General features: G+C 34.5%; 1 protein-coding gene across 1 annotated transcript; it reads left to right on the top strand.

Moving 5' to 3' along the window:
- Positions 1-11,633: 11,633 nt before the first annotated feature.
- LOC104109702 (patellin-3-like) lies at positions 11,634-14,821 on the top strand. The gene is made up of 4 exons (XM_009619049.4): positions 11,634-13,137; positions 13,595-13,719; positions 13,856-13,997; positions 14,227-14,821. Exons 1-4 carry the CDS (start codon positions 11,767-11,769, stop codon positions 14,476-14,478), a joined length of 1,890 nt encoding a protein of 629 aa, XP_009617344.1. The 5' UTR covers positions 11,634-11,766; the 3' UTR covers positions 14,479-14,821.
- The last annotated feature ends 9,041 nt before the right edge of the window (positions 14,822-23,862 follow it).

The following is a 23,862-nucleotide window of genomic DNA, read 5'->3' as shown; positions in this document are numbered from 1 at the left end:
TGGTCGAGTGAGTGCTTGCTCAAACTCGAAATAAAAGTAGCCCGTAGGCTTAGTAGTCGAGTGAATGATTCGAACTCGAAGTAATGTAGCCCGTAGGCATAATGGTCGAGTGAGTGCTTGCTCGAACTCGAAATAAAAGTAGCCTGTAGGCTTAGTAGTCGAGTGAATGATTCGAACTCGAAGTAATGTAGCCCGTAGGCGTAATGGTCGAGTGAGTGCTTGCTCGAACTCGAAATAAAAGTAGCCCGTAGGCTTAGTAGTTGAGTGAATGATTCGAACTCAAAGTAATGTAGCCCGTAGGCGTAATGGTCGAGTGAGTACTTGCTCGGACTCGAAATAGCCTGTAGGCTTAGTAGTCGAGTGAATGATTCGAACTCGAAGTAATGTAGCCCGTAGGCATAATGGTCGAGTGAGTGCTTGCTCGAACTCAAAATAAAAGTAGCCTGTAGGCTTAGTAGTCGAGTGAATGATTTGAACACGAAGTAATGTAGCCCGTAGGTGTAATGGTCGAGTGAGTGCTTGCTCAAACTCTAAATAAAAGTAGCTTGTAGGCTTAGTAGTCGAGTGAATGATTCGAACTTGAAGTAATGTAGCCCGTAGGCGTAATGGTCGAGCGAGTTGTTTGCTCGAACTTGAAATAAAAGTAGCCCGTAGGCTTAGTGGTCGAGTTTATCTTAATTCTGTTTGCATAATCTCCAAATAGAGGAATTTTTCTTGGACATAAGATGTTGGCAAACTTTCTTTGCAGGTCATTATATATGTGTTTATGTTTCGCGTCTGGGTTCGGGCCAACTACATGAGCATGGTTCGTTTTGACCATTTGGCTCTTACAACTTTTCCTATTGGAAACCCATTGTTGCGAAATAACTTTCTTGCATCAGAACTGATATATTTGAGGGCTAATGCCCCCCCTCCCCAGTATTCGAGGTCGATTGTAAAGAAGCCTCAGATATTGTTGTAAGCGTAGCATGATTATTGTTTGCCTCATTAAAAACCTTGCCAAAAAACTCATTTGGGATAAAACCGGTCAAAGGAAAAAAGAGTGCAACGCGTGCTTTCGGATCATAGGGCTTCGTATTGAAGGATCCACCTTAGCTCATGATCGGACTTCTGCAGGGGTCAGTTTTGAAATGTAAATGAATATGGGAGGGTCGTACCTTAGCAGTAGTATCGTTTTAGAAGTGACACATTCCAATTGCTTGATAATTGTTTGCCGTTTATAATGCCGAGCTTGTATGAACCCTTTCCAACGTTCTCGAGAATCTAATATGGTCCTTCCCAAATCAGTCCTAGTTTTCCTTCGTTCGGATTTCAGGTACTGAGGGTAACTTTCCTCAGCACTAAGTCCCCGGGCTTGAAATGGCGGAGCTTGGTTCTTCGATTATAATATCTTTTGATTCGTTGCTTTTGGGCAGCCAATTGGACGAGAGCAGCTTCTTGTTTTTCGTCCGATAATTCGAGGCTAGTGTTCATAGCCTCTTTATTTGATTCTTCTGTCGTGTATCGAAATCTGTTACTCGGTTCGCCGACTTCGACTGGTATCAATGCTTCGGACCCATATACTAAGGAGAACGGTGTTGCCCTCGTACTAGATTTTGACGTCGTTTGATATGCCTAAAGGACTTCGGGTAGGATTTCTCTCCACTTTCCTTTAGCGTCGTTCAGCCTCTTCTTTAGGTTTTGAATGATAGTTTTGTTCGTGGATTCGTCCTGTCCGTTCCCACTGGGGTGATACGGTGTTGATAATATCCTTCTTGTTTTGTGGTCTTCGGAGAATTTCGTCACTTTGATGCCCACAAATTGTTTCCCATCGTCACATACTATTTCGGCGGGTATTCCGAATCGACACACGATATGATCCCAAATAAAGTCTATAACTTCTTTCTCTCTTACTTTCTCGAACGGATGTACTTCAACCCATTTAGAGAAATAGTCAGTCATAAATAAAATGAATTTAGCTTTACCTGGGGTCGATGGCAGATGGCCGACGATATCCATTCCCCATTTCATGAATGGCCATGGGGATAGGACTGAGTGAAGTTGTTCTCCGGGTTGATGGATCATTGGTGCAAACCTTTGACATTTGTCACATTTTCGAACAAATTCCTTCGCATCTTTGCCCATATTGACCCAATAATACCCTGCCCTGATTATTTTTCGGACTAAAGGATCAGCACCGGAGTGATTCCTATAAGTGCCCTCGTGCACCTCACGTAAGATGTAATCGGTATCTCCTGGACCCAAGCATACCGCCAATGGTCCATCAAATGTCCTTCGGTATAGCGTTCCATCTGAAGCTAATGTGAATCGAGCAACTTTAGTCCGTAGGGCCCTTGAATCTTTAGGGTCCGATGGGAGCTTGCCGTTCTTTAAGTATTCAATATACTTATTTCTTCAATCCCAGGTTAAGCTCGTAGAATTTATCTCGGCGTGACCTTCTTCGATCACGGATCTCGAGAGTTGAACAACAGTCCCCGAGCTCAAGTCACCTTCCAAAACCGATGATCCCAAATTCTCAAGTGCATCAGCCTCACTGTTTTGCTCTCGTAGAATATGCTGTAAAGTCCATTCTTTGAAATGGTGCAAAGTGACATGTAGTTTGTCCAAATATCTTTGCATTCTATCTTCTCGAACTTCGAAGGTTTTGTTTACTTGACTTACCACCAACAAAGACTCACATTTGGCTTCAATAACTTCTGCTCTCAAGTTTTTAGCTAGCTTGAGACCTGCAATCATGGCCTCATACTCGGCCTCGTTGTTAGTCAACCTGGTAGTTTTAATAGATTGCATAATAGTGTTACCCGTGAGTGGCTTTAAAACTATGCCTAGCCCGGACCCTTTCACGTTCGAAGCCCCGTCCGTAAAAAGGGTCCATACCCTCGATGACGTACCCGATTTCAAAAGGAGTTCTTTTTCGACTTCGGGTATTAGGGTCGACAAGAAATCGGCCACGAAATCTGCTAAAATTTGAGACTTGATGGTCGTACGGGGTTGATATTCGATGTCGTACCCACTGAGTTCGATGGCCCATTTGGCCAGTCGGCCTGATAGTTCGGGCTTGTGCAAAATATTATGAAGTGGGTAAATCGTTAATACGCATATGGGATGACATTGAAAGTACGGTCGTAATTTTCTAGAGGCGCTTATCAGTGCAAGTGTCAATTTTTTTAGGTGTGGATATCTAGTTTCTGCTTCTCCTAAGGTTCGACTTATATAATAAATGGGAAACTGCGTACCTTGCTCTTCCCGAACTAGGACATCGCTTACTGCTATTTCTGATACTGCCAAGTATAAGCAAAGTTTTTCGTCTGTTTTTGGAGTGTGAAGTAGTGGTGGGCTCGACAAATATTGTTTTAGTTCCTTTAATGCATGTTGGCATTCCGGGGTCCAAGCGAAATCGTTCTTCTTTTTGAGTAGGGAGAAAAATTTGTGACTTCGGTCTGATGATCTCGAAATGAATCATCCTAAGGCCGCAATCCGGCCCGTTAGCCTTTGTACAGCTTTCACGCTGTCCACGATGGGATGTCTTCGATGGCCTTGATTTTATCGGGGTTAATCTCGATTCCCCGATTTGACACCATAAAGCCGAGGAACTTGCCCGAACCGACCCCGAAAGCATATTTTTTGGGGTTGAGCTTCATGTTGTATTTTCTCAAAATCTCGAACGTTTCCTGCAAATGGGTCAGATGGTCCTCTGCGCACAGGGACTTAACTAGCATGTCATCAATATAAACTTCCACCGATTTACCAATTTGTTCCTCGAATATTTTATTTACTAAGCATTGGTAAGTAGCCCCTGCATTTTTTAGCCCGAAGGGCATCACATTATAACAATATGTTCCATATCTGGTGACAAATGAAGTCTTTTCCTGGTCCTCCGGGTTCATCTGGATTTGATTATACCCGGAATAGGCGTCGAGAAAAGTGAGGATCTCCTGACCGGCCGTGGCATCGATCATGCGATCGATGTTGGGGAGCGAAAAAGAATCTTTGGGGCATACTTTATTCAGATCCTTATAATCCACACACATTCTAAGTTTGTTCCCTTTTTTGGGCACTACCACTATATTGGCTAACCATTCGGGATATTTAACCTCCCGAATGGACCCTATCTTGAGAAGTTTGGTTACCTCGTCTTTTATGAATGCGTGTTTTACCTCGGACTGGGGTCTTCTCTTTTGCTTCACCGGTCTGAACTTAGGGTCCAAGCTTAGCCGATGCGTCGTTATGTCCGGTGGGATTCCTGTAATATCTAAATGGGACCAGGCAAAGCAATCAATGTTATCGATAAGAAATTGAATAAGTTCCTTCCTGAGTTCAGGTCTCAACCCCGTTCCCAGGTATACCTTTCATTCGGGCCAGTGCTCGATTAGTATGACTTGCTCCAAGTCCTCAATTGTTGATTTGGTGGCGTCGGAGTCATCGGGAATCATGAAGGATCGATGTTGGAGTCCTCTGATCATCATTTTCTTCGATCTTCCGGTTATCTGGTTCGGTCGAAGCCGATGTCTGTGATTGCTATTTGGTATCTCGTTTCCCTTCCGAGCCCGATCCTGTTACCGGTGAAGGCGAGGATATTGGTTTTGCTTCCTTAACAGCGAACATTTCTTTCGCGGCTGGTTGTTCTCCGTACACTGTTTTGAGTCCTCTCGATGTTGGGAATTTGAGGACCTGGTGTATGGTCGAAGGTACAGCTCTCATGTTGTGGATCCATAGCCTTCCGAAAAGGGCGTTGTATCTCATATCGCCTTCGATCACGTGAAAATTTATTTCCTAGATGGTTCCGACCACGTTTATTGGTAGAATTATCTCGCCTTTGGTGGTTTCACATGCCATATTGAATCCGTTTAGAACCAGGATTGCGGGTACGATCTGGTCCTGCAGGCTGAGCTGTTCTACGACCTTTAATCTGATGATGTTGGCCGAGCTACCTGGATCAATCAACACACGCTTAACTTTAGTTTTAATCATGAGTACAGATATTACCAGTGCATCGTTATGAGGTTGTATGTCTCCTTCTGCGTCTTCATCATTGAAAGACAAAGTTCCTATGGGTGTGTAATCTTGAGTTCGAGATCGCTTTTCTCTCACAATCGATGTTTTAGTGCGTTTAAGCACTGGTCCCTGAGGGGTATCGGCGCTACCGATGATCATGTGAATGACGTGTTGTGGTTCTTCTTGTTCGTTTTGCTTGACGAAATCCCTGTTTTTAAAATGGTTCTTCGCCCTATCGCTCAAGAATTCCCGAAGGTGCCCTTTGTTAAATAACCGGGCTACTTCTTCTAGCCCCTGCTTGGCCATTGATTTTGTCAAATATGTTCCAATTTTTTTGGCAAATACCAGTTTGTTTATAGATTTTATTCATATTTTGGCAAATTTTCAAATCCTAAAATTTAAATCCCAAAACCAACACAAGAGCTGTTTTTGGCGCAAAATATTTCTATTTGGTTTTTAAAAAAATTTCAAAATTACCCTAAACTTTCGTATTTTATAAAAAAAAAAAACCCACTTTCTATTATTATAAAAAAAATAACAACAACCTAGTATAATCCCACTAGTGGAGTCTGGGGAGGGTATTGTGTACGCAGACCTTACCTCTACTCTGGGGTAGAGAGGTTGTTTCCGATAGACACTCGGCTCCTTCCCTCCAAAAACTCCTCACCTTGCTCTTGGGGTGACTCGAACTCACAACCTCTTGGTTAGAAGTGGATGGAGCTTACCACTAGAGTAACACACTCTTGTCCCACTTTCTATTATTATGACCCGACTAATCCATATCTACCCATTTTTTTCTCATTAAACTCACGCGGCTTTGCCCTTCTCTATAAACAAAAGAAAATCTTCGCCAAAGTTGTTGTTTCAATCTGTGGCAATCCACCGCAAAAACAAAATTTGAAGGTAATTTGCTAAAATATGCTAATGTTTGCATAATTGTTTTTCAGATTTGTTTTGCTCGTTTTGTATGAATTTTCTTTAGATTTGTTTGCTTGTTTTGTATGAATTTTCTTCAGAGTTATTGGGTGTTTTTTATAGTTTTTAAAACTTATGGTTATAAGTCACATTTCATGTTTTTTATTTTTTTTTAAAAAGTGAAGTATGTTTTGAAAAATTATGTCCAAATAAATTTTTATCTTCATAATTTTTCAAAACATACTTCACCTAAATTAATTTTTTTAAAATAAATTTAAAAATCTAGAGTCAAGCGCTAGCTAAAGCTGAAATCGAAACTATTTGTGAAAATTTGAAATTAAAGTGCTTTTATTTTGCTTTCGGATATTGTCATTCTATAAAAAAGTAAATATAAAAGAATTAAAAATTACATAAAGGGGTTAGCCGTTTTTTGGGATCAAAGAGTAATCAATCAGATTTTAAGTACTACTTTAATTGAGGAAGGCTTAAAATGATGACAAAGACCTGGTTGGGAATTTTCAAAACAAAAGTTTCAGGATTCTCTGACAGACTGGTTACCTGGGGCTGATGACAAGGAAGGCCATCGAATTACACGTGTCCGGAACCTAAACGGCGTACTGGAATTAAATTTTTAATGCTATCATGACAGGCCTGTCACCGTGTCTACTGCTGGAATTAGTTTGAGGAATAAAATCTTGGGATTTGAAATTGAGCGTGAGCTCATGATGATGATAAAATGCCAATTGCCAAAGGAGTTGTATTTCTTCTTTCATTTTGGGATGACCCTTAAAAAAATAAAAATTATACGTTTTGCACCAAATCTCATTATGCTTTTGGTATGCGATAAATTGAGATAAAAATATTAGTATTAATTAACTACGATTAAATTATATCCGGTACACAAAACGTTTTGCGTTTATGCATGATCTGGGAAAGGATCGCTCTCCAAAAGACAGTTTACCGTAATATAAGCATTAGTAGCTACTTCTACAGTTCGAATCCGTGACAAATAAATTACACTGCATTAACTTTACGATCAAATTATATAAGTATTTATAGAAGACACATATAATATTATTATTATTATTGATTTAATATAAAAATCAGATATGAGTATTTTTTTCGATGACTTCTCATGAAGCTTCGACTACTGTGGTTTAATTTTCGGTCTTTTTTTTTTTTTTGAATGTTGCCCATGGTTTTGAAGTTTGATGATGGTTTATTTTGTTTAATGAAGTAGACTTGTACTACATACACTTTTACCTAATCTTATCGCTTGATATTTTGGCTAAGGATGGGAATGAATTTTCTTTGTAATATTCATCTTAAATGAAATTATGACAAAGGTCAAAGGTGACAAAGACATGTTAGAAACTTTGGATAACACCATATTAAAGAAATTGTGGTTTGGCATAGGATGTAATTATAAGGAATAAAAAGTATCCTATCGTTTAATCCACTAATGGTTCGTGAGAGAATTTCCTACATACTACCTGAAACTTTGTAAACTTACTTGCAACTGGAAATATATCTATAAAATGCAAAAAACTGTTTATGGCATCTAACTAGTGATAATCATTTCCTTCATATATAACAAAAATAAATAAGATGGTAATGAAAGTATAAGAGCACCCTTAATTAGGAGGTATATATAAATAATTATTACCTTATCGTGGATATACTCTTTCTTATAATTATGTATTAAGAGAGTAGGGAAAAAGAAGTTGAGAATAATTGTTTATTGTGCACTTTTTCAAAAATATATTCTCTTCTGAAATTAGCAATTTACTCTTTAGCAAATTAGATTATTTGTACTTCGAAAAGTGTGGCTAGGCAAATTCTCCAAAGAAATTACAAAAGGAATCAAAACGGGCAAAAAGGAAAAAAAAAATCATTTAGAATCTTTCCTTGTTATTATATTAAATTGTCTTCAATATTATGTAATTGTTAGTCTTAAATCAGTTAATTTATGAAATAACGTATAGCTTGTTATAAGCATTAAATTACACTAATACTATAATTTTCTTAACGATATATATAATTTAAATTCTAATATAATAATAACTAATAAACTACTCCCTCCGTGCACTTTTACTTGTCCAGTATTCTAAAAATAGATTTTCATTTATAATTGTCATTTTTAGCATATCAAGAGAAGACAATTTCTTTTTTCCTGTTATATCCATAACATTAATTACTCATTTCAAATTATTAAAAATATGCATCAATTAATATGAGTATCATGGTAAATTATTCATTTCATTTATTATTTTTAAATAATAGGGAATAAGCTAAGGAGGTCAACATGCCTGCTTGGCACCTCAAGGGCATTCTGGTAGTTTCACGTGAAATGGAGCAATCTAATTGGATAAAAAGGCATCTTACGATATAAATATTTGAGTGACTTGACCAAATTGCCCCTTGCTTATCTCAGCACACAACACCGCTTTATCCAAAAGCTTTTCTAAGACGTGGGTCCCAACTGACTCTTTATTTATCATTTTGCCAAAGAAAGAATACGAATTTTCTGATAGCTATTGTACAACTCTTTGAAAATCACGGGCCCATTTAATTACCATATGGCTAATGTTACTTAAATGTTTACTGGGTGTATTCTTATTCACGTAGTAAATCATTTGACTGGAGATACTGTTTGATTTAATTTAAGTACAGTAGATGTAAATTAAAGGTTGAAAATTACATGCAAATACTTAACATGATTACATGAAATTTTTATTTTAAGATCTTACACAAAGAAAATTAAAAACAATTCGTCATTTTATGCAATTTGAAAGTTCTTATGTGATTAGCTTTATAAATCGTCTTTATCTTAATTACTTGCATTGCTTTTTTGAGATTTTTATTAACTATTTTTACTCTAAGACTTATCATTAGAAACTTGATCAACAACAACCCAGTACTGTAATCCTACTAGAATTAGAAACTTGATCATGCAAAGAATTGTGAATTTATATGTTTAAAATCAATATTTATCTCTATTTTAATTTTGTATATTTTTCAATGAAAGAACTTAAGATTATTAGAAGATTTTTTTTAGTATCTACTGTAAATAAATTGTATCATACTTGAAATATTTACTATATCTTTGTAATATTTCATCTAAAGCAAAAAAAATAAAATATTAAAATACATGGGGGCAAATGAACATAAACCAGTACAATAATGAAATGTGCTTTAACAAATGATTAAACTATAGGAGCAAAAAACAGTGTCACGTCTTTTACAAAGCAAGTTTTTATTACTTGGTACTTACAGGTGTAACTTCCTATTTACTTTCAATAGTGTACAAAAAAGTGGAAAATTTTGCCTACTTTTCATGTTTCGCTTTTCTTGTGCAAGAGAAATATCTTACCAGATAAATCAAACAAGGCATACACTGACCTTTATGCAAAGTAGAAATTTAACGGGTGAGTCTGATTATTAATCATTAACATAGACGAATTATCATTTTCCATGTCATTTTTGTTACTGTCACTTCAAATTAATATAAATTTACATAGTTAGAGGCACACTTGTTATATTTCAAATCACAAATAAACCTCATAATGGAGATCACATGAAATGTTTTATAAAGAAGTTTTATTTATTGTACAAAAAGTTTTATGTTCCTGATTTTTAAGACTCAAACTATATCTTTTATCCAATAGATAACCAATAAAGACTAAAATTGGGGGTTATTCAAGTTTGAAAAACTAAAAATTCTCTTCAGAGTGATCATATTCAAGAAGCCAAAGATAATATGGATATCCATATTATCCGTTAGTTAACCAATTTTCTATTCATATTAGGGTAAATATTTTATCTGCATTACCCATTTTCGACCCTTTCATATCTTACCTGACCCGCCCGTTTACCACCCCTACAATAATAGTTTCCAATAAGGTGAGGTCCAAAAATTATAAAACTAAGTTGTCACATAAAGAAAAAATTTCTTAGCTCAATATCTACACTGAGCAGAATCAGAATGACAAGATTGAAAAGCGAAACAAATTTCACAGCCACTAGATTATGGAAAGACATAAATACAGCACACAGATAAGCAAATGTCATTGATTTTATTAAAAAATACAATAAATAGAGTAACAAAATACATTATGTAAATTATCTTATTAATGATTTTAAGTGATTTATAAATAACTACTGATCGTCTGAAGATTAACTCTTACATAAGAGTATCTTTTAATAATGAAACTAAAACTGCACTTCAACATTTAGGAAAAACCAAAAATACACATATTTAATTTTAAATTTAAAAAAACCCGATTGTTATAAGTAGCTCCTAAAGGCATCTACTACCATATACAATAATAACATGGCAAATTTAAATGCAGAAGTGAGTGACATTTAAGAAAAACGTTAGGGTTATTCAAACCGAATCGAAAACCCCCACCAAACTGAAAAGTCAAAGCGACCCGTTTAAAAAGCCCAATTAGGTTTAGTTTGATCTGCTTTGGTATTGAGTAAAAACAAATCTGAACTAAACTGACATATAAATATATAATTTTTATTTATACTTTTAAGACTTTATATAGATTTTTTTTAAAAAAAATATCTAAAAATATTTGAGATCCTCTCATCTGATGTAATATTTAATAAAACAACGAAGTGCATTCATTTTTATTTACTTTAAATAATGGGTTGTATCACTTTCTTATCAAGCATTATTAAAATACGTCAATCATCTATTTGTTCTTCCATATTCGTATGTCTAGATTTCTTATATCTTTTTCAAATTTGAAATGGTATTTCGATAATTTAAAATTAAATAGAACATATCATTATTTAGGTATCATATTAATTTTTATGTTTACTTATTAAACTCGGTTAACCTTGAAAGAGTACATCATCGAATAATTATTATTAGACGACTAAGAAAATAACTATCATGTATTATCAAAAATAATTCTCCCATAAGAATATTTTAATAGATCATATCTCTGTTAATTATTTTTCAGTTTTTACTAAACATATATTCACTTATAAAAAATTTATCTATAATTTTAACAAAGTAATATTAAAAATATATTTATGTAACAAAAAAATTTAAAAAATTCAATAAAACTGAACCAATCCAAATCGATATAGTCAGTTTGATTTGATTTTAATAAAAAGCGAATCAATCAGGCCAATATAAACCACTAAATAACGTTAACAACAATACGGAATAGTTATTGGGCCGGGGCATATCCCGTCGATACTCTCACTGGTATTACAAATATACATCAACCATTTTCTAGGGATCTCTTCAATTTCATTATAAGACAAGCCGGCAGCCGCCCTATGAATCTACAAATTGTTATCAAATTGGGAAAGTAAATAAAACATACTATAGTATAAATTTCAATGAAAAGAGCCAGAGGCAAGAAATTAAATGAAATAACTAAAAAGGAAAATTAGATGGATTCATAAAGGGAGTTTGAAAGTTCATGGAGGCCAACTATGATAATAATACCAAGAAGATTCTAGCCAACAATGATTACATTTCATTACAAATATTTTTCAAAAATGAAAACTAAATTATTTTAAAAATAAATTATTATAGCTTAATTAGCGGTTTGAGGTTGTCGTGGACCCCATGATTAGAGTGGTAACGAGCTGGCAAACCAAGTCATAGACAGTCTGTTCTTTAACCCCCACCCCCCGTTGGGAACACCCTACCCCCACCACCTCCATACAACATATACATATACACTCACCATCACCATTTCCACAACATCACTTCCTCCACAACTTCATACCCACTTCTCAAAATCCCTTCTTTAGCCCTTCTGAATTTTCACTTCTCAATCTCCTTTTGAATTTTTGCGTTTTTGTGCTCACCGGAAAATCAAGAAAATGGCCGAAGAAACCAAGAAACCAGCATCTGAGACTACGCCGGACACAACCCAAGAGGTTGTCGTGTCTGATGTCCCCGTGCCGGAAAAGGAAGTCTCTACCCCTCAACCTGAACCGGTACCTGTCCCTGAGACGCCGGAGAAATCTACTGCTCCGGCGCCGGAGGAAAGTACTGAAGCTGAAACTGATAAGGAAAAAGATGCTGTTGCTGAATCTGCTTCGTTTAAGGAAGAGAGTAACAAAGTGGAAGAGCTCCCAAATCCTGAACAAAAGGCTTTAGCCGAGTTGAAACAGTTGGTTCAAGAGGCTCTGAACAAACATGAATTCACTGCTCCGCCGCCACCCCCACCGGCCAAGGAGGAGGAGAAAAAACTAGATGCTGAAACAGCTGAACCTACCGCTGCCGCTGTCCCAGAGGAGGAAAAGGAAGAACATGCTGTTGCTGCTGCTGAAACTACCGCCGCCGCTGATGTACCGGCTGAGGCCCCAGCGATAGCGGAGCCAGTGAAGGAAGAGGAGAAAAAAGAAACTCCACCACCAGCTCCAACGGCCGTGGTGGAAGAGAAGAAAGAAACTCCACCACCAGCTCCGGCAGCGGTGGAAGAGAAGAAAGAGGAGGAGAAAGAAATTCCACAACCAGCAGCACCGGCGGCTGCAGAGCCATCGGAGAAAGTGACCGAAAAGGTTGCAGCAGTGGTGGAAGACGACTCTGCTAAAACCGTGGAGGAAATCAAGGAGACAATAGTTGAAGTCACAGCCGTCGCAGCACCACAAGCACCGGCGGAGGAACCAGCAGTTCCGGCAGCCCCAGAGGAGGAGAAACCAACCGAAGAACCAAAAGAAGAAATCCCACCAGAAGAAGTATCCATATGGGGAATTCCCTTATTGGCTGACGAGAGGAGTGATGTCATCCTCCTCAAGTTCCTCAGAGCCAGAGATTTCAAGGTGAAGGAAGCTTTCGCCATGTTAAAGAGTGTCGTGGCATGGCGCAAGGAGTTCAAAATTGATGAACTTTTGGAAGAGGATCTCTCGAGATTAGGACTAGAGAAAGTTGTGTACAATCATGGTGTTGACAAGGAAGGACATCCAGTGTGTTACAATGCATTTGGGGCATTTCAGGATAATGAATTATACCAGAATACTTTTGCTGATAAGGAGAAGATGAACAAGTTCCTTAGATGGAGAATTCAGTTCATGGAAAAATCTATTAGGAACCTTGACTTCAGCCCTGATGGCATATGCACTTTTGTTCAGGTTATTGATCTCAAGAATTCACCTGGACTTTACTTTTTCAAGAAAGAGCTTCGACAGGCTACCAACCGTGCCCTTCAATTACTCCAGGACAATTACCCTGAATTTGTAGCCAAGCAGGTAATGCTCCTTTTCTCCAAAGTTCATGTTTTTTACTTGTTTTAATGTGTCTTTTACGAAGGGCTGCTTTGGAGCTAGTTCACGTATAGTTAGTTCACGGGTTCGAGCCGTGAAAGCAGTCACTAATAATATACTATCTACATAAAACCCTTTTTGGGGTGCGGCCCTTTCTTGGACCCAGCGTGAACGCTAGATGCCTTGTTTTAATGTGTATTTTGTGATTACTATGGTGAGGTTTTTGGTTCTAGTTTAGTAGATTGTTAGTATAAATACTGACAAAAGTATGGTTTTTGATGACATATCTGATAATATTTGGTAGTTGGTGGTTAGTAGACACCCCTGTCTAACCCCAAAAGGGGAAAAAAGGACAATCTTTAGTTTTTTTTTTTTTTTTCCCTTTTAGAGTTCTTAATGGTTGGGTATTTAACTGGATATTTGGTGTTGATGGGTGATGAAGGTGTTCATCAATGTGCCATGGTGGTATCCAGCTTACTACAGGATGATTAATGCACTTTTCACTACAAGGACCAAGAGCAAGTTTGTCTTTGCTGGCCCTTCAAGATCTGCTGAGACTCTCTTCAAGTCAGTACACTAACTTCTGATTTTATTTCTATATATATATATATATTCCTCCTATTGAGTGACGATCTTCTGCCATTATTGACTGAATTCTGCAAATATTGATTTGGGTGTTGGATGTTTTGATGAAAAATTTCAGATACATTGTCCCTGAGCAAGTGCCAGCTCAATATGGTGGACTTAGTAGGGAGGGTGAACAGGAATTCACCACTGCTGAGGCTGCAACTGAGGATACCATTAAGCCTACTTCCAAACACACTATTGAATTCCCAGTTACTGAGGTAAGCCACCTGTTCCTCACAAATGCCCTCAATCCCATATCTTAGTCACTATGTAAAGTACAATTAGATTACAGTCTCTATACCTTCACAAGTTTTGCGTACACATTACTTGTTGATTGTCAAGTCAATATTTTGGGACATGGGGACTGAATGCCAGTTGCAACTATTTGTAACTTATGTTGTTTCAATTCTGTGTATTTATGGTTGACAATAATTTTGGAAATTGCAGAAGACTAGTTTGGTGTGGGAAGCTAGAGTAATAGGGTGGGATGTGTCCTATGGAGCAGAATTTGTGCCCAGTGCTGAAGGTGGATACACAATCATTGTGGAGAAATCAAGAAAGGTTGCAGCAGCAGATGAAACAGTGATTACTAACACCTATACAGCAGTAGAAGCAGGCAAAGTTGTGCTTACATTTGATAACCAAACATCTAAGAGGAAGAAGCTTCTCTACAGGTCCAAGACCAAGCCCTCTGATTGAGACAAACATATAAAAACTGCATTGGAAAATGAAGAGGGTTCTTTTGTTCTTTCATAGTTTTTTATTTTAAATTCATTTTCTCATGTTGATATTAAAATTTAATTTTGAGTGTGGGATATTTATTTAATATTTGTTGGGAATTTTTTTATGGAACGATTTGGTTTGGATTGTTTTCTGCTATATATATGTGGAGGAAACAACTAGGGGGGTTTGCAAATGGATGGTGAGGAAAACAATGTGGAAATTTATACAGACTGTTGGTTGTAATATTTGTTTGTTGGAATGTGGACAAACAAAAACTTTGGTTACTAGCTGTTTATACATTCCTGTAAAATTTGTGTAATTCTTATGTCGTTGTCCTTTTCTTTCTCTCTTTGTGCATGTTAGTGTTAATTAATGCCCACATTCCTTTGTCATTTTGCTCATAAGAATTTTGTTCTTTTTTCTGAGTCTCTATAATGTTAAGATGATCCCAATGTGTGATATTTTGCATGCTAGTATTGTATTCGAAATATCATACAAACTTGGAAACTCCTCTTAACATTAAACTGTTCGAGTTTCTATTGTTATTTTCACTTGCATTTGAAGTTGTTTTTTACTAATTAATATTTTAAATTAGTTTCGTTCTTTTCCTCAAAAATAAATCCAATATTCATCTCTTCATCTATTCACCCAGTAAGAACGCTTGATGATTGATGTTTTCATAAATTTTTATAAATGTATTCTGATGTTACAAGTTAGAACTTGGAAGCTAAGAAAAGGGCAGTCCGGTGGACGGAATATCTCGCGTTCACGCAGGGTCGGGGGACGGGCCGCACCTCAAAGGAGTGTGATATAGGCAGCCTACCCTGATATAAGCATTAGTGGCTAATTTCACGGCTCGAACCAGTGACGTATAGGTCACATGGAGATAAATCGTTGCTTCAAAGTCCCTTTCAAAAAATTTGGAAGCTCTTGGCTTGGGGTAAAAAATAATTGATGGCTTGCCTCTGCGTCCGTATCCTCTCTTTTTTTCTTTTCATTTCTCCTTTATATCCTCGTCTTTAGCCTTAGCGTGTGAAATCTGCGAGGTTAAAACTTCACGTGGATTTACACTGAATCAATGAAGGTAAGATATGCGTTTTTCCTACACAATTATTTGATTAATTTGATGTAAACATCGGATGCAAATAATAATTAACCAATTTCACCATAACCAATCATCTATTAAGTTGGAAATAAATCTGGTATGCATTTACCAGACAATGCCCAGATCAGTAAGTTAATTCGAGGTGCGGGCTTATGAGGAAAGGGAAGCAAGAAAAGAATGCGGAAAATGACACTCTAAATCGCTTTCAAAATAATAGTCAATATATATATATATATATATATATATATATATATATATATATATATATATATATATATATATATATTATATTTTAATATTTTTTTGTGTGTATATAACATTTATGTATGTTATATACATAAATATATAAATTTTATAAACTTTTACGACTACCGAATATAAATAATTTCAGTCGCGGTTTAAAGTGATCTTTGCCCAAAAGAATAAGATCTAGGGTGAAATTTGAATCCAGTACATAGTTGAATTAAACCTATTAAGCTGCAACTTTAATGAGACAACTACTTTATCAAGCTTATATAATTCTTTGTATCACTCTCGAACATGATTTGATGGGATATAGAAATTTAAGAAAACAATAAAAAATAAAAAAGATAATATCAGAATCACTTCAGAATGAGATCGTAAAAACATCTTCTTTTTAAAAAAGTGAAAATACAAATGCTTTAGAATATGAAAAGCTGGAGAAATACTGTCGAATCACTTTGTTAGAAGAAAAGGGGAAAGCCCATATCTGTATGAGGTTTTCTGTCTTTAGTTTAACATAGTAAACTTTAAGATTCTTAGCTGTATGTAATTAATTTGCTTTATTTTATGGTGGAATCTGCAGAAGATTAATATCAAAGTTAGGTTCCTAATCATTCTGCTCACCAACTTTACACTAGAAAGAGAATAAATACAGAGTTTTATATGATTAGTTCTTCTCTCATTATCAATGAGCAGGTTTTAGATGTCATGGCCCCTAATTTTCAAAGGAACGTGAAAGAGAACCCACCAATAATGTTATTACAAAAGGATTTAAGTTGTGTACGTTATTAATATTAAGCTCTTTTTCTATATTATCCAAAAAAAGCAGTATGGTACGTAAAATATCTCGTATTCACGCAAGATCCAGGAAAGGCCTTCACCCCAAAGGATGTGATGTAGACAGTCTATCCTAATGCAAGCATTAGTGACTACTTCTACAACTTGAACCCTTGACCTACCGATCAAACGAAGATAACTTTATCGTTGTTCCAAAAAGGTTTCTATACTGTCCATGAATTTTAATAATGCGATACTATGTAATTAGTTACCATTTTACCAATTGCTAATTAATATTTTTCAAGAAATTATTTGTAATTACCTACTAATAAGCAACTTTATTATGTAAATATTTGTTTATCTAATAAACGTATAACTTATACTTATTTGGAAATATTATAGTGCAAGTTTTTTTCTCTAACCCAAAGATTCGTGGTGGGTGTTAAAATCTTTTTTCTCTAAATTCTAATTCTGCCTATACGCTTGTACCTTTCTTTAAAAGGGGGGGGGGGGGGAGGAATTTAAAAAGAACAACGTAACCACTTAACAAAAGCCGCTATGTTTGAAAAACTTTAATCTTTGTTTGGAAAATTGGAAATCAAGAAAGTCAGTTGGAAAATGTGCTGATTGAGAAAGTTACAAGGAGTTAAGAAAATGAAGATCGGTTTCATGCATGCATTTGTTTAAAAGGAAAATGTAAGTTTAAATTAGAAATAACTATTCTCCTTCAAATTGTCTATACTTTCTAAATGACTTCATTTGGAGAACTAGTTTACTTGACAGAGTTTTTGACTATTTCGCACAATTTTCATACTTACCCAAAAAAAAAAAAACTTTCTTTACATTCTAATGGCACGAAATGGTACCAAAGATTTTGCATTGAGTATTTTTCTTCTGAAAGTATAGCCCAGAAATATGAGTCATATTCAAAACAACAGTTATTTTTTTTGTCCTTATCGAATTTAACTTTCTCATTGTTGCACAAAGTATTTGGATTAACTCCGCCCACGATAGAATAAAAAATTATTCTATAATAGCGACACTGCAAATTATAAAACTCCGACGAACTCAAATGGCAAAGCAAATCATGACACAATGGACATTTATTTTTCCTTTTGAAAATGATTTTAAAAAAAAAAGAAAAGAAAAAAAAGAGGGATAGTTTTGCAGATTTTGGGTAGTGACAAATGAGGCCAAACCTCTCAGCTTATAGCCAACAAGTTGGAGTTGAGATGCTTGTTCGTGGAAAATGTTTATTCGGCGGCAAAAATGTTCAAAATTATGTTCAGTATTATTTGGTCTCTAATTTCAAATTCAAAAGTTACCATCGGGAAAAAAACGCAAATGTTTTATTAAAATTTTCCGCGAAAAATAACGGAAAGGATAAAAAAAGTTGGTCCAAAAATATATTAACTAATCAAATCAACTGACCAAATTCAAATTCAAAGTTGAAGCCGAGCCTAGTAATGATAGCTAGCAAGAGGCTTGCTTTCTTCTTTAACTCTTTAAGAGCTATAAGAATTGCTTCTCTATATAAGCATAATAATCTTCCTCTTCCTTTCCAATAATGGTCAAAGTTCATTTGTAAAAAGGAACCATTTCAAATATTTTATTTCTCTACATTTCTCATTCGTACCATACCTTAAAAGTAGTCTCATTATAGGTGCATTGTAGATAAATCCAGTATCAATTATCGCAAATATTTTTATAATTTTTTGTAAAATATTAGTAAACTATAACATTATTCTGTAGTATCTCATCAATCTTAATAGTTCTTTTCTATTAACGGATAGATATTTTTTATCATTACATGAATATTCTATATACGTTATTGAGGCATATTTGGTTGATAGTTAAAGAGCCCACTTTGGTCGCATCAGGGCATCAAAGGTTGCATCGCCTCGAGACTGATTTCAATTTTATATTTTCGATTATGAAGTAACAATACTTGCATTATGCGACGTGAAATGAAATGTCATAAATACGTATATATGTAAAAATAGCACAAGCTAGTCAGTTTTCGGACTGATAATTAAAAAATAGCTACTATTTTGCCGCAACACGAAATGTTCCAGCATAATATACTGAAGATTTGAGCACATGTGTATGAACTTCCAGCATATTACGCTGGACCAGTATATTATGCTGGAAGTTCACATGTAAAAAATTAAACTCCAATATATTATGCTGGAATATTTTCCGGATTTGAACAGTGTTTTAATTCAGATTTAACTTTATATGAAAAGTGTCTAAATTTCGATTACTTTTGAAACAGTGGCTATTTTTCAAAATCTGACTATTTTGAACTTCACCCGGTCAACCAGACTTGATTTGATAGGTTTCGGCGTCGAATGTAGAAGTTTGAAGTTTTAAATTTCATTAGACTTGAATCGATGTGCAATTTGTATTTTTTTATTTGATGTGATTTGAGGTCTCGACTAAGACTGTATGATATTTTAGGACTTGTTGGTATATTTGGTTGAGGTCTCGGGGGCCTCGGGTGAGTTTCAGATTATATATATATATGAGAGAGAGAGAGAGAGAGAGAGAGAGAGAGAGAGTAAGAGCTACTATTTTTTTTATTTGACGTGATTACATACACGTTGATAATTATTTAAAGGATAAAGTTAAAATAACTTAATAACAAAAGAAGAAGAGGATGACATTGCCATGAAACACCTTATATTGATGACGGGCAGGCCAACTTCTAAATGAAATGATGTTGATAAGACGTCGGGTCATGTTATTAATAAGGCCCATGAGGGATGGGAACATGGTCAACTTTAATGTCATGGTGGCACCTCGCATAATGGTAATTAATTCAAATAATCATCATGTTCAACTAAAAATAGTCGACGAATATATAATATATGTATAACTCATATATTTTATATGTCTTACTATGTATAATCAATATATAATCTATGTATACTAGCTAGAAAAAGTAAACATTGAATCTGACCGGCTATTTGTATAACAATCCCAAATTTTTATGGGGAGTTCTATTTGGTCGCCCCCAATTAACTTGTAATCATTTTTAAAAAAAAAATTAATTAGTACCCAAAGTACAAATAAATTTAAAAGTTTCTTCTTCTACTTCTTCTTCTTCTTCTTCTTCTTAGTTACTGTGAAAATAAAGACGACGAAAGATTTATATGATATTTGTGAGCAAGTTTTAAGGTGATTTATGTTTTTTTTTCAGTAGTGAGTTGTTGTGACGCTTCTCTCTTTGTTATCATTTATGGTTTCTTTTTCTTCTTCCTTTTAGTTGAAAAAATATTTGTTAGATTTGTTATTGTTTTAACAAATTGATGATTGGTGTTTGCTCTTTATGATATTTGAAAGTTATATTTTAAATTTGAGCTCATTTGGATTGTTGAAATTCGAATAACAAGTATGTGTTTCGGAGCAATTTACACTTCAGACTAAAAAGCTTTAAAGTGTATGCAAAAATTAGCTGCACTTCACACCTACTAAGTCTTAAGTGTATCTTAAATATAATTTTTGCACTTCAGACTAAAAAAGTCTTAACTGCACTTCAAACTAAAACAGTCTTAAGTGCATCTTAAGTTTGCAACTTCATACGCGAATTTTTTCAACTACATCCCCGTTAAATATGAAGTTCATCCTAAAACAAATAAAATTATAATTTTTTGAGCAATACTGATATACTTTGAATGATGAACCCAAAGCTGGGTATATATGCAAATCCCTTGGCATAATGCAATATATAAATCTTCGGTAATGAGCTATTGAACAATTACACTTAGAATCACTTCGCTGGACCACACAAAGCAAATTGGCCTATATTTCAAATCTTTAACCGGCTTAGCCCAATGGGTACATGATTTGAAAAGAAATTATTGGAAGCTACCCGATTTAGTTGTTTGGAGCTTCTGCTTTGCATTTTCTATTATCTTTGTGTGAAAATAGTAGTTGATTGTGTAAAAAAAATTAATTTTTTTAAAACCTTGGCTTATTATCTTTTAGGCTACAGATTTACAAAGTTATAACTGTATCACCTAGTTGCAATGTATGTGTGTGGATATAAGAAAATTGAAGAATAAAAAATTGAAGAATAGAAGTCCACCATTGAAGGTCATTCAAAGCTTTGGAAAATATGATTTTTTGAGTTTGTTAGTTGTTTGTATTGGGTGTTGTTCTAATTAATTAAAAATATCAAGAGGAGTTTAAAATTAAAATTTGAAGTGATTTGGAGTAGATTTGAGCAAGATTTGAGTTAAACTTCAGAAAAGACGCAAGGAAAAAGACGAATTCAGTTTTTGTATAATGATGTATAATATTATATAATAGTGTATATGTTTGTATAAATACTTCTTATACACTATTATACATATTTATACACCTTTATACAAACGTATGTAGGCGAACTTCTTCCACGATTTTCAGTTATAATTTTTGTTCAAAACCATTCCAAATCTCCATTAAATGACTTCAAATTTTGTATACAACCTCCTTATACTATTTCTAATAAGTCTAAAAGACACCCACTTAGAATTTCTCACAAAACCAAATTCGAAATTTAAATAATCTTATTTAAGCTTGTTCAACAATGGTGGACTAGTTTAAATCTTTATTAAATGATTTCAAATTTTGTATACAACCTCCTTATAATATTTCTAACAAGTCTAAACAACATCCACTCCAAATTTCTAATAAAACCATATTCGAAATTTATACCCACTTATTTAAGCGTGTTCAACAATGGTGAATTATCTTAAAAATTTAATTTTTCACCACCCAAATATATTTGGTTTGTTGAACTAATATTTGAGTCACAATTACAGATTCAAAAATTAGATTAAAAGCTTGAGCATTTTTTTTTTAAAAAATAAATAGTAATTTCGAGAAACTATTTAGAGTTGAATGTTGAATCTTAGCCTATTATTTTTAGGCTACTGCTTTGCAAAGTTAATTATAGGCTACTTAGTTGCAATATATGGGTGTGAGTTGTATTTATATGTATAATTCCCCCCTATTTGTTAAGTTTTAGGGGATTTTCCTAGTTTCCTAGTTGTATTAAGCAATATCGGTTATACTAGCCTAATAACACAATATTCCGATGATACTTATTGAAGTAAAACTCTTTTTATTTTGTCATTTAATTAAAACAACCACATAAAAAATATAGATAGATAAATTTATATGGTGTAACTAACTTATATATTATATTTACATTAAATAAATACACTTTAAAATAATTGTAATACATAGCTATACTTTGGGTTTTATAGCAAATACCCGTTAAGAACAAAAAAAAAAGGCATACACTTTGCATACACTCTAATTTCATGCTGAAATTTTATCCAAAACTACATTAAATCTGCACCAAATCATCCGAAATTTGAGATATAATCTCCCCACGATGTTTTCAAGTTTTTGGAACCACACCCATTCCAAAATTATTTTAATTTCCCAAACTCAAGTTTCAACTTTGAAGCTTCAAAACTTCATGAATGATGGAGTTCACATTCTGAAATTTAATCCAAAACTACATCAAATCTATACCAAATCATCATAAATTTGAGATATAAGCTCCTAAATATATTCTCAAACTTTTAGAATTATACCCAATCCGAAATTATTTTAATTTCTCAAATTCAAGTTTCAACTTTGAAGGTTCAAGTTTTCATTAATGATGGAATTCGAGATTGAATTGATTCAAGACAAGTTTCACTCATCAAGGATTAATGTTGCTATTTCGTTACAATTCGAGATTGAAAGTTACTATTTTTACGGCTTCACATATTTGAGTCGTCTTTTTCTTCTTCTTTGTATGTATCTACATTGTATTTCGTTGTATGAGAGAGAATACAGTTGATACAACTTTTTTCATCAAATCTGTATTCATGGTTACAACCATTATATGTGAACAAATGCAGTTGATATAACTTTTTCAACTAAACTTTATTCATTGATTCAGCCACTATGCGCAAACAAATACAGTTTTGATACATCTTTTCCATCAAGACTGTATTCGTTGATACAACCCGATAACGGATTGATACAACGAGATCTGTATGTAGAGGTGAAGACAGGATTTCAAGTTTATGAGCTCGGAATTCTAGTCGTTTTAAGCTATTGGGTTCTAAGTTAATAATCTATATATATATTCAATGAATTTTTTAAGACAAATACAGGGTTCGAACCAAAGCTACTGGGTTCGGCCGAACCCACTCGGAACACTCTAGTTCCGCCCCTGTCTGCATGCAGCGAAATTGATATATAGATACGAACCATAATTAGATAAACTATAGTTATATATATGGTAATTTGGTTCTAAATTGTGGTGCTTTATGAAAGTTGCTCTACAAAAATATTGCTTTTGTAGAAATGGCCCCCTCAGCCACTTTTTGGTGCTGGTTTTTGAAAATAGCCACGTCCTGCCGTTTCAAATTTCACATGTAACCTAAAGTTTTACCTATAGAATTTGAAACTCTAAATTATGAGCATTTTTCCATCACACGAGGATGAAAAGTGACTATTTATATAAAAATTCTATCGGTTTAATATCTTTAGATTTAGATATGGTTTAAAAATACTATTGGTCCTGGCTCTCCAACAACGGGATAAGTTCAAAATCACTAATTTAAGGCATAATTGAAGTTCCTAAAGTTTTATAAGTTTAGTCGTTTTAAATCAACTTCAAATGGCCGAGTATAAAGTTTAGATATCGACATCTAAAGGATATTCATGTACCTCAAGGTGGGTCAAAAGTTACTCTCACGAGTGTTTACGCCAAATTAATAGAAGTATGACGTTTGTTTGCACATAAAGTTCTATCACTTAATTATTATTAATCAATACATATTTTTAATTTATTAAATTATTTAACCATATTAGATTTTTTTTATTTTAATATAAACGCCACATGCGAATAAGTATTTACCCCTCTGGATAGGCATTAAATTTAAAATTTGAAGAATATAAGGCTTTTACGTATCAATGATAGCATCTTGAGATCCGTTTGCAGTAAGCACATAATTGTAACTTTTTCTATTTCTTTTTGTTATTCTCTTCATTTTAAAAAAAGGAAACAGCACCTACACGTATAGATCAACTATTTCCTTTACTATTATCTTTCAACAACTTTGACTTAATGGGTACAGTTTTTTTAATATAATTTTATGTATCTCTACTCTGCGGTGTGCATGATTGTGCAGATGTCGTGTTTCATATAGATTACAAAATAAGAACTATTTGTTCTATCACTG

The sequence above is a fragment of the Nicotiana tomentosiformis genome, chromosome 3 (genome assembly GCF_000390325.3).
Source record: "Nicotiana tomentosiformis chromosome 3, ASM39032v3, whole genome shotgun sequence".
NCBI lineage: Eukaryota > Viridiplantae > Streptophyta > Magnoliopsida > Solanales > Solanaceae > Nicotiana > Nicotiana tomentosiformis.
Note: the sequence above shows the minus strand (reverse complement) of the source record. Positions and strands in the feature narration are given on the sequence as shown.

What these genes read in the sequence shown, in the direction of transcription:
- LOC104109702 (XM_009619049.4), top strand. Translation starts at nt 11,767, where the DNA reads ATGGCCGAAGAAACCAAGAAACCAGCATCTGAGACTACGCCGGACACA. An exon ending in CTGAATTTGTAGCCAAGCAG is followed by an intron (nt 13,138 to 13,594) that starts GTAATGCTCCTT and finishes TGGGTGATGAAG; the next exon opens with GTGTTCATCAATGTGCCATG. An exon ending in TCTGCTGAGACTCTCTTCAA is followed by an intron (nt 13,720 to 13,855) that starts GTCAGTACACTA and finishes GAAAAATTTCAG; the next exon opens with ATACATTGTCCCTGAGCAAG.